At 38.3% G+C, this 12,122-nt stretch overlaps 1 protein-coding gene and 1 pseudogene across 2 annotated transcripts in view; both read left to right on the top strand.

The window, feature by feature from the left end:
- The window catches only part of HSD17B3 (hydroxysteroid 17-beta dehydrogenase 3), a 39,777-nt gene that overhangs the window by 12,028 nt on the left and 15,627 nt on the right, over nt 1-12,122 (top strand). For both annotated transcript variants that reach the window (XM_032308753.1, XM_032308754.1), the window contains exon 3: nt 11,972-12,047. In XM_032308753.1, coding sequence (XP_032164644.1) covers nt 11,972-12,047 — 76 coding nt within the window. The remainder of the gene's footprint in view (nt 1-11,971; nt 12,048-12,122) is intronic.
- Nucleotides 10,960-11,057, top strand: LOC116571241 (annotated as a pseudogene).

The following is a 12,122-nucleotide window of genomic DNA, read 5'->3' on the forward strand; positions in this document are numbered from 1 at the left end:
GGCATGAATGACCACTGGTTAGTGGATGTCTAGCCAGTCATCCACTAAAAGGTATCTAGGTTAGGTAGTTTCCAGTTTGGGGCAATACAAGTAAAACTGTTATAAACATTTGTATATAAGTTTGTGTGTGAAGAGAAGTTTCAATTTTTCTGGGATAAATGTTCTAGAGAGCAATTTCTGGGGGTGTGATATTTGCGTAATTAGTTGTTTGGTTTGTTTTTTTAAGAAAACTATCCTAACTATCTCCCAGAGTGACTTTGCCCTTCCTACCAGCAGTAGATAAGTCATTCATTTTCTTCCATGGTCTCTGGTATTTGGTGTTGTCACTCTTTTTTATTGTAGCTGTTCTGATAGGTGGGTATTGAGGTCTCATTGTGGTTTTAATTTGCCTTTCTCTGATGGCTAATGATGTTTATGTACTTTTTTTTTTTAAATTTAAAGAGATGTAGAGAAGAAAACAGCAAAATTTGCATCATCTACTTTCTGTTTCTCTGATGTATGTATTCTTTACTGTTAATGCCCAGAGAATACTTGAAACAAAATGCATGACTAAAGATTGTGTAGTTTCATTCCTCCACCTCTGGGCGGTTCCAGTGGTCTCCCCAACGTCTGGGATTGCGCAGCTGCGCGTGCTGCTCAGCTCCCAGCTCTGAGCTTTGGTGTGACCAGGGCACCGTGCTTCTCCCATCAGTGTTCTTGGCAGCGACAGGTAATGGCATGGAGTTAACTGGCCCTTGGATTAAAATCACTTCGCCAGTTCTGCCTCAGACCAACCAAAATAAAATAACTGCTTTGTCCTATTTTTGAGTATCATTGCATGTTTACCTGGCAACTTATGGGGTGCTTCATCTTTTCAGTGAGGAAATTCTTCTTCCTAATGTCTCAATTCCTCTCCTCTGAAGTACTCCTGTTGCACTCTCACCTTATTCTCCTTGACATTGTCTTCAGTGAAAATAGCAACTTTGAATTAGTTTTATGTTCCCCTGGTCCTTGCTACCCTGCGGCTTGACCTCAGCCCTATAATTTCTGATCCAGCTTTGACTATGCCACGTTACTGTAGTGTGTGTGTGCACAAGACAGAGAGAGAGACAGAGGTGTACGTAATCCACAGACGTGATTACAAAAAGTCATAAAATGAGTAATGTGTCCCTTATCACTCACATTAAGAATGAGAACATCCCCAGTGTCCTTGAAGTCCGCTGTCTGGTCACACATGTCTTGTTATGTGTTCCCCCTCTGTTATCCCCAAGACAGACACATGATCATGAACATCATGTTAACAATTTTCTGAGTTAAAAAAAAAAAAACGTCATATTACACATGTACGTATCCCTAAACAACATATTGGTTGCAGTGTTTGTTTTGAACCTAATGTCAATAGATTCATTTGTCTTCTGGAATCTGTTTCTTATTGGTCAATCTTATGCTTTTGAAACTCATCCATGCTGATGTGTGCAGAGCACAGTTCATTCATTTTCAGTATTGCGTAATATTCTGTGACATACATATATCCCGGTTTAGTCATACTTCGTTTTTTGGACGGACATTTTGCTAGTTTCTGTTTTTTCTGGTATGAACATTTTGTCCATGCCTCCTGAAGGTCTTGTGCAAGAGTTGAGAACATGCCCTGGGGCAGAATTGCTGGTGCATAGGTTATACATTGTCAACATTACTAGATAATGCCAACTAGCTTCCAAAGTTTTGGTGTCAAAGTTTTATTGACCTCATAAACCGAATGGGGGAATTTTACCTTTTTTTAATATTTGAAAAAGATTGTGCAATTTAGGCATTATCCTTTTTTGGGGGGCTATTTGATAGAACTTTTCTGTAAAACCATCTGTCACTAGAGTTTTCTTTGTGGTACAATTTAAAGTACTCATTTATACCATTATCAGTATCACCTGACTATTATTATTGTTATTATTTTTAGTGGTTGTAGAACTATTTGAATTTTTAATTTTTTTCTTGCATTAGTTTTGGAAATTTATATTTTCCTTGAAATAGATTCATTTCACCTAAGTTTTAAAATGTATTGGCATAATTTTTTTGTAGCCTTCTCTTCCTATGTTTGAAAAAATGAAAGCAGAAAAGGAATTGAGTCCAAGGTTGTCATCTGGTTCACAAAATAACAGGATGTTTAGAAAGTGAGCAGAAATATTGAGAGGTTAGGTGGTGAGGTATACAGCCAGGTCACCCCATAAAGCAAGTTACACCAGGGCATTTGCTTTCTCCCCACTTTCTCTTCACTTTCTGTAATTCCAATTACTCAGCTGTCATTTATATTTTTTTTCTGGAACTCCTATTATTCAGATCCTGAAATCATCCTCTACTCGTCCTTTTATTTCTCACAATTTCCATTTTGTCTTTGCTTTCCTTTCTGCAAAAGAATTTCATTAACTTTATCCTCTGTTTTATGGAACTTTTCACTTTTTGCTATTTGCTTTTGAAATTTCAAATTTCTAAGAAATTAAGAATGAAAATTGTTTTTAAGAGATTAAAAATTGTTTCCATTTCTGAGTGCTTGTTTGCATTTTGTTTGCACCTTTGTAGAGCTACCTGTCCTTTGTATAGAGTAACAGCTTTTCTTACCCGTCTGGGATATATATATACATATATATATATATATATATATATATATATTTTCTGCTTTCAAAAACTGTTTTCTCCTTCCAAGTTGCTTTTTTTTTTTTTTTTTCCTGTTTGGCTCTCTATCTTTTATGTTAGCAGCTTTCCACAGATACTCCTTGGTCTGTCTGGGTTGGAGAGCTGGCTCAAGGGGGTGAGAACTCCACCTGGACTGTCTGAGCATGGGGTGGATCTGGGTGCTGAGTGTGTGGGGCTCGTGCTGTGTTCTGGGGAGCCCCAAGCCAGTGTCTTGATGTGGCTGAGATTCCCCAGAGAAGAGCTAACCTCCTGCCTGAAAAAGCCTGGCTCTCATCTTTCTGGATTCAGAACTGGCAGGGGCATAATTTGTGTGTCCCCTTGCTCTCAGAGAGGAATCCCCGTCTTTAACCTGTGGAATGGAAATGGACACCTGGGGTTCTAACGGCTTCCCCAACAGCTCTTACCCAATCCCCCATATAGCTCCCCCTTTACCCCAGGTTTGGTGCTGGCAGTGCCTGAGATTTTGGAGGATTTTAATAGTATACATTTTCCCAGTTCTCAGCTTACCCCTTTGCTGGTATAAGACTTGGGATCCTGCCCATACTCTCTAGGAACCAAAAATTTGGGAGTGCTCTTGTCTCTTATTACTCCCTGTGCATTTACGTTTTTCTTGAAAAAAGTTGTTTCCCATTTAATGGGATTTCAGGAGGTAGCAAAATTAACTATTGTGTTGTGTTTCCTCTCTTAACCCCTTTTCTGTATTTTAAATCTCAGCTGGATCTCTAATTATGCCCACCTTTTCATTCCTAATATTGCTTATGGTTTACTTATGACTTCTCTCTTTTTTCTTGATTAATTTTGCTGGAGATTTGCCAGTTTCATCAGTTTTTTTTTTTTAAAGACTCAACTTTAGAAAGAATGTGACCTGCAATTATTTAGCATATAAACAAGTCTATTACATCAAGTGTATTATTTGTGTAGATTCAATAGTCTGTATCCTTACCAAATGTGTGGGTATATTATCCAGCAATTACCAAAATGGGAAATTAAAAATATCCTATTCTGATAGTGTATTTTTCAACTCTCCTTGCACCTTTCCTAAGGCTATTTTGTTAGGTAATCCAGGATAAGAATTGCTACATCTTCTTGATGACCTGAACTTTTTACTAGTCTTTATTTTGAGTAACAGTGACATGCTTCAGTGCCTGTTTTGATTGACATTAATAAAGCCATGACTTTTTTCTTTTTGGTTGGTATTCACCTTATGTTTCTCCTTTTAGTTTCAACTTTTCTGCGACCTTATGTTTTAGGTGTATTTCTTGAAGATTTCATAAAATGAGATTTAAAAACTCTGCTCTGATATTCTTGGTCTTTATGAGAACACAGTAGTCTAGTCATTTCTGAAATCTTGTAGATTTAGGGTTATAGCCCTTTAGCCAAGTAACTCAAAGGATCAACCAGTATTTTATCTTCAGTGCTGTAAAAACACAATTCTCAAACAAAGTGCATGGTAGCACTTGTTAAAGTTTTATTCGACTTAGTAAGGAAGGATCCAGTAGGAACCCAAATTGCCGATTGCAGAGTGTTTGAAAAATAAGGATTTAAATAGTCAGTTAGAAAGGAATGCGTGATAATATTGCCAAGTTAGGTATCAGATGGTCTAACTTTCTACAGGGTTGAAATGTATGACAGTTATGGTCTGTCACCTCTGGGTTAGTTTCCCTGTCAGACTATGAAGTCCTGACAAGTCCTCTGTCCCTAACTTTACTGTCTGTGTGCTGTCTGTACTTTCTTTGGCTAGGAACTGTTAAAATTCTGTAACAGCAAAGCCCCAAAGCATCAGATGAGGTCAAGGCTTCTTAGAAAACATTCTAGGGTGATCTTAAAAAAAAAAAGAAAATTTGGGGTACCTGGGTGGCTCAGTGTTCATTGACTGCTTTCTGCTCAGGTCATGATCCCAGGGTCTTGGGAACAAGCCCCACATCAGGCTCCATGCTCAGCAGGGAGCCTGCTTCTCCCTCTGCCTGCTTCTCCCCCTGCTCGTGTTCCCTCTCTCGCTGTCTCTCTGTCAAATAAATAAGTAAAATCTTTTAAAAAAAGAAAAATCAAGCCATCATCATTTTGCTTGTATTTAAGTTTGAGATGAAGTTTTCTTTCACAGTTTAACATAGAAATACAAAATTCTTTGTCAGAAAGTGTGCAAATAGGTTTATTCATTGATAAGGTCAGGTGTAACCTTAGCTAAAAAATAAACTAGAATGGCTAAAGGTAGCTGTAAAATAAACTTTTATAAACAAAAAATTAACTTTGGTAGCATGGGTATTGTAAAACTCAGAACTGGTATAATTAATAAGTAACAGATGGTTGGGAGATGGCACACCAACTACACTTATTTCCATGAAAATATAGGTCTACCCAGGCAGGTGTGCTCTAGTGTTTTTTATTTTCTTTCCTTCCCTGTTCCTTCCTCCACTCTCTTTTTATTCTTCTTCCTTCTCTTCTTATTCTTTTTACAGTAGGATTATATATATATATATTCACACACACATATATATAATCGATGTGTAGTTGACATGTATGTCACATTTTATTAGTTTCAGGTGTATGACACAATGATTAGACAATTTTATCCATTACTCAGTGCTCACCACAATAAGTGTAGTGGCCCTCTGTCACCATAAGAAGTTATTACAATATTATTCTCTATTCCCAATATTAGTCCCTATTCCCTATTATTCCCTATATTCCCTATGCCATACTTTCCATCCCTGTGACTTAATTATTTTATAACTGGAAGTTTGTATACTTCTTAATCTTCACTTGTTTCACCCATCTCTTATGTTTACTGCAGCATTATTTACAGTAGCCAAAATGTGGAAACAATGTAAGTGTCCGCTAAGGGATGATTGGATAAAGAAGATATGGTATGTATACACAATGGAATGAAATCCTGCAATTCTCAACAATATGGGTGGACCTAGAGGCTTCTATGCTAAGTGAAATAAGCCAGACAGGAAAAAACAAAAACAAAAACAGATGCCATATGATTTTATTTATATGTGGAATCTAAATAACAAAACAAACAAACAAAACAAAAACCAGAAATAGACTCTTTTGTATTTGTTAATCAGGGACACAGAAGACTGAATTGCTGTCATCAATCTGTATGTGGTCCCTCGATTTCTTTTCTTTCATTCCCATATGCCATTTCTCTTCTTCCTACATACAAACTTGTGGTTTGATGTATATTCTTTTCCTTATAAGTATTTTTATGAAATGTTTACTGTTTTGTGAATACTTTTTCATTTATGGAAATGCTTCACTAATCCACATACAGAACTGGTTGTTCTGTATTTAGTTTGGGGAAAAAAAGCTGTTCTTGTTTTTGTAATTTACTTTTCAAAAAGATATGAATTTTTTTTATTAACATATAATGTATTATTTGCCCCAGGGGTACAGGTTTGTGAATCATCAGGCTTACACATTTGACAGCACTCACCATAGCACATACCCTCCCCAGTGTCCATAACCCAACCATCCTATCCTTACCCCCCCAACCCTCCCAGCAACCTTCAGTTTGTTTCATGAGATTAAGAGTCTCTTATGGTCTGACACCCTCCCAATCCCATCTTGTTTCATTTTTTTCCCTCCCTACTCCCCATGGACCCACCACCCTGCTTCTCAAATTCCTCACATCAGAGAGATCATATGATGATTGTCTTTCTTTGAATGACTTATTTTGCTTAGCATAATGCCCTCTAGTTCCATCCATGTTGTTGTAAATGGCAAGATTTTGGGGTTTTTTTGATGGCTGCCTAGTATTCCATTCTATCTATCTATCTATCTATCTCACATATTTTTTATCCATTCATCTGTGGATGGGCATCTAGGTTCTTTCCATTGTTTGGCTATTGTGGACATTGTTGCTATAAACATTGGGGTGCACATGCACCTTTGGATCCCTACATTTGTATCTTTAGTGTAAATACCCAGAATGTTTTCAACTTTTTGAGGAAACTCTATACTGTTTTCCGGAGTAGCTGCACCAGCTTGAATTCCCACCAACAGTGTAGGAGGGTTCCCCTTTTTCTGCATCCTTGCCAACATCTGTCATTTCCTGACTTGTTAATTTTAGCCATTCTGACTGGTGTCAGGTGGTATCTCACTATGGTTTTGATTTGTAGTTTTCTGATGCCAAGTGTTGTGGAGCACTTTTTCATGTGTCTGTTGGCCATCTGGATGTAAAAGACATGAATTTTTCTTTGCTATAGTATAATTAAGTTCAGTTCTCAGTTGCCCAATATTAGGCAAAGCCGTGGAGGCCTTGTATTGAGCCAGTGGAGCCAGTGGATAGGAAAGGGAGGGCTGGGACTGAGGTGAGGCATGTGTGGTGACCATGAACCAGAGAGAGAGGACCTCCTTAAATTTTGCACCTAGGTCCTTTGCTTGCCTCATCTCAGTTTGAGCCCTGGGAAAACACCTAGATCCCTGAGTCGTTGCATGGAGGGAGCTGGTCTGGACTGTCTGGTTCTCTGCAAGAAGACATGGAGTTAGGAAAAACAAACCTCTTTTGTATTGTGCCACTGAGATTCGGAGGTATTTTGTCTCTCCAGCTTTGCCTATCCTGTCTTACTTACTGCAAAGCAAGAACAAAAACAAGGGAAACACTGTGAATAGAAAAACTAAAACAAGATAGCCAGAGCCAGTGTAGTAAATTTGCAGTCTCAATAAATATGACTTGGTTATATTTCCCGATAAATGACAGACACTCAGAAAGAGCTAAAAAAATAAAATCCAATGTTAGGTACAGTAAGGTTGAAGGTAAAGGGATGGAAAAACATATCTTAGGAAAATGCAAAAAGAAAGGAAAGGAGTTGGAGTAATATCAGTATTAGACAAAATAAAATTCAAGGTAATAAAAGAGAAATGGTCATATTAATAAGCTACATATTATTAATATTGATCCTATTCTATTTCTGACAATATAACTTCAAATACTGAAAGTAGAAACTGATTGAAAGAGAAATATTTGATGAATTTGCAACCACTGTGGGAGATTTCCATGACTCTTTCAGAAACAGCAGTATCCAGTGTGACCAGTTTTTGAGATTGGTGTTCTTGGCAGGACTCAGGGGACACACTCATGATCACAGTTTCCTTTTGTCTCTTTGAACCTGTCCCATAGCTCTTGTTCTTTCTCTGCCTCTGGTCCCGTTACTTGGCTGATCCGTCTTAGGTAAAACAAAGTCTTTGGTCATTTCCAGATGCGAACATGTTTTCAGGAATTGTTTAGACAGATTAACATGACTTTGATATCAAAATGGGACAAAAGTAGTGTAAGAGAATTGGGATCCAAATTAAGTATTCAGTATTAGAACCCAGCCATTTAAAAAAGAAGGGATTTGGCAAAAAGGAATAGATGAAAATGTTCTCAAATTGATTAAAAATAACTTTCAGAAATAATGGGAAACCTCATACTTTGTGCTGAGAAACATTTTAAGTGTTCTCAGTACGGTAGAGAACAGACCATATATTTGCTTAAGGAGATATTAGCCAAGATAATGAGGCCAAAAATATGCAAATATTAGAGAGGAAGGGACAAAACTGTGCCTTGTAGAGAATATCATATTCTTTGGTGAAAGGCCAAGCATTGATGAAGAAACTATTACAATGAATAAAATAATTCACTTGGCTTGGTGACTGGGCAGAGTTCCTAATCACAAAGAGAAACCTCATTTCCAGCCCTAACTTTTCTATCCACTGGCTCCACTGGCTCAACACAAGGTCTCCACGGCTTTGCCAAGTACTGGGCAACTGAGAACGGAACTTCATTATACTATAGCAAAGACAAATTCATGTCTTTTACATCCAGATGGCCATGAAAAAGTGCTCCACAACACTTGGCATCAGGAAACTACAAATCAAAACCACAGTTTTGACACCGGTCGGAGAGGCACTTCTAGTGAGTTTTTTCATTTGATTCTCAGAACAATTTAAGGAAGTATGTCTATTGGTGCCCTCTTTTTGCTAATGAGGAAAGTCTGGTTTGGGTAACTTGTACTCACAGGTTTAAGTGGTGGAAACAGGAATTGAACCTAGGTATTTCATTCTAGAGTTTCTTCTGCTTTCCATAATAACTTAATCCATGGAAACAACAAATAAATGTAAAGTATCTACAGGAACACCTAAATGTCCTCCCAGATCCCTACTCTTTTTTCCACAGCGGAGCGTCATAGCTGGAGGAGGCTGGGCAGCCGGGGCATTTCTCAGACTCCCTTCCACCTACGTGGGGCCATGTGACCAAACTGGCCAATGGTATCAAGCAGGAATGATGTGTGTCACTTCTTGGTCAAGGTGGTTAAAGGAGGGGATATATCTTCTCTATCCTCTCTTAATCTTTGCACTGACTGGAACTGAACACCTGAAACAGTCTTAGAAACCTAGTGTTGAAGATGGCAAAGACTTTCTCAGCCATGGGATCTGAACAACTATGTGAAATAGAGTTTACTACATAAGACAACCAACAAATTAATTCTGTGAAACCACTGAAATTTTGGATTTCTTTGTGATGTGATCTAACGTTATGCTAACTAATTCAAAATAACAAGAAATGTCTAAGAAGCATATGAAGAAACTTCTGAAAGTTCTTAGAAGCACACATAAGTTTGGGAGACATGGATCCCAAATTTATGGATGAGACAACTGATTACTGTGAAGATCGTAAGATCATAAAATATTATTTTCCCCACCTATCCCTAATTTCTATATACTACTTGACTAGACAATTTTATCATTTTTTTGGAAAGTTAAAATAAGAAAATAAAACAAACACATTTTAAAGAGAATAATAATAACTGAGAGGAATGTCCTGTTCCACATATCAAATATGAAAGCCTATTATAAGACTGTGATTAAATCACAAGTGGCCCTGGAACAGAAATTGGCCAGTAAGTCAGTGAAACAGACCAGGTAGATCATAAACAGATCCATGTACATGTAAGAACTTGGCATATGACCAAGTTAACATTTAAAATCAAGAAGGGATGGAAAAATAGAAAAATGTTGTGTAAAAAATTGCCACCCATCTTGAAAAAAATAATGCTGGGTGATTTCACTCACGTTAGTCTTAAAAACAAACAAGAAAGATAAAAACACCATAAAGGGTTGTAGGAAAATATACTTATATCTTTGGAGTTCGGGACGTTCAGAAAGGAAATTTTTCAGAAGCCTTCGCAAATATCCACAAACTCAATAACATGAAAATTAATATATAATATATGACCAAGGTGCCATAAAGTAAGGAGAAAATACTTGCTAAATATATAGTAGGCAAATAATGAATACCCAGAATATATTAAAAAACCACAAGACCCCTACAAATTTATAAGGAAACGACAACCCAGTAGAAGAAGGGGCAAAGTGTATACATGTAATTCACAGAAACCTACAAAAAAGTGCCCAGTCCCACTGATAACTGGAAAAATACAAATTAAAACAATATAGGGATATAATTCCTTGACCACTAGGTTTGGAAAAGTTGAAAAGGTTGCTAATAAAAAATACTGGCCAGAGTGTGAAGAAATTGCTATGGTGGTATTTTTGGTGGTACGCTTTATTTAAAGGGATGTTATTTTGGCAATACTGTGGAATTTAAAAAGTAGACACTCTTTGATACAATAATTCCACTTCTTCTTCCCTATCTACTCTAGGAATTAATTCACTTGTATACATAAAGAGCTCTATAGAAGGAAGTTTATAGTAGCAATATTGGTAAAAGGAAAACTTGAAATTAACTCAAGTGCTCACCCAAAAGTGAACTATGGGACACTAGGAAGCAATAAAAAAAGGATCAAGTGGCTCAAATTGGACTGATACAGAGATAGATGTGGTATGTAGAAATAAGACACACCATTAAGGCAAAATACAGTATTTATGATGCCATTTAGGAAGGGTGAAAGGAAAAAATCCCCGACAAAACGAAGGTGTCTTTCTGTATCTACTGTATGCCCGTAGATGCAGGGGAAAAGGCAAGAGGGTCAACACCACCAAACTGAACATGGCAGGAGCCTGGGGCTGTAGGGTCATATTTTACAAGGGGCTTCTACTTGAGTATGTCACAGTATCATTTACTAAGTTAAAATAGAAAAAGATGTAAATGCTGTTTCTTCAACCCTGAACGTTTTTATTTGGTTGGTTTGGGTGGGAATTGGTGTTTTCTCTGACATCTCCCTGGGTGATTTGGAAACCCTTGGCTTGAAGATTGACCTACTGGCTATTGGAGATTTCATATGGTCTTTAATTCAGCTTTTTATGTGTTTTCTCTCATATATAATTATGAATTGAAATAAGAACATGGTGCACACTTCTGCAGCACGTACGTCTGGGACGACACAGAGATTAGCAGGGCTCTGCACAAGGATGACATGCAGATTCATGAAACATTCCATATATTTGTTAAGATGGCAGATTTTGTGTTATTAGCATTTTATAACAATTTTTTAAAAATGGAAGTATAAATCACTTAATTAAAACCACAGAGAAAGATTTTGCTTGACGGGTCCCTTGGTCACTCACTCGAACGTCATCAGTCTCTGGTGAAACAAGGGCTGGTTTTTCGTTTTGTCTTCAGGGAAAACTCTAGCTTTTCTCACTGTGGCAGTTTCGGGTGTGAGGAGTCTCGGCCTGGCTGTGACGGGCACAGCGAGATTGCCTGTCGCCTGTGTCATGTTGACACGCAGCTCTCGGCACGCTGCCACTCAGCCCCCTGCATTGAGGCACTACCCACTCTGAATGAGAGCTCTGTCCTGATCTCAGGAAGCCTTGATTTACCCTTTGGTTCCTTATTCTATTTTTTTGTCCTGCTGGGCGCCAGACAACAGAGAGGGCTCAAGCCCATGACCATGGCCGAGGGAAGTGAACTATGAGAAGAAGGTCCTTGTGCGGAGGAAGGAGCTCAAATCTTCCTGCAGAAATACTGCTTTGCAACAGGGGGAGCTGCCCTAGAGTTGTTTATCTAAACTGTGGTATAACATCTTCCACATGTTGACTTCCAGCACACATCTGACCCCAGACGTCTCTGACGAGAGGGCTTTCAGATTGTGAGTCTGTAGACAACAGCCAGTTAGACTAGTTCTTGGCACCTACCGAACACAAAAATTAAATTATTATTGTCATGTCACCTATAGGTTGGCCCAGTGTGGTGGTTTCACTTATAAGCCAGAAAACTTTTGTCACATTTAGACCCAGGAGAAGCAAGCACACCATGCTGTGACTGTGGGAGAGCGATGCTCCAACTCACCTTTAAAACAAGTCTTCCCGATCTGCTTATCATCTTTCTCCTTTCTGGTTTTCTCACCCTCGCTCCCAGCTAGCAAGACGAGGACTCAACGTTGTGCTCATCAGCCGGACACTTAAGAAACTACAGGCCGCTGCCACAGAGATTGGTGAGTGACCCCCAGGAATCAGGGAGACGTTTGTGGAGCCCACCAAGCAAGTCTGCTTTGTCCTGCCTGGAGGGG

The sequence above is a fragment of the Mustela erminea genome, chromosome 12, assembly GCF_009829155.1.
Source record: "Mustela erminea isolate mMusErm1 chromosome 12, mMusErm1.Pri, whole genome shotgun sequence".
Taxonomy (NCBI): domain Eukaryota; kingdom Metazoa; phylum Chordata; class Mammalia; order Carnivora; family Mustelidae; genus Mustela; species Mustela erminea.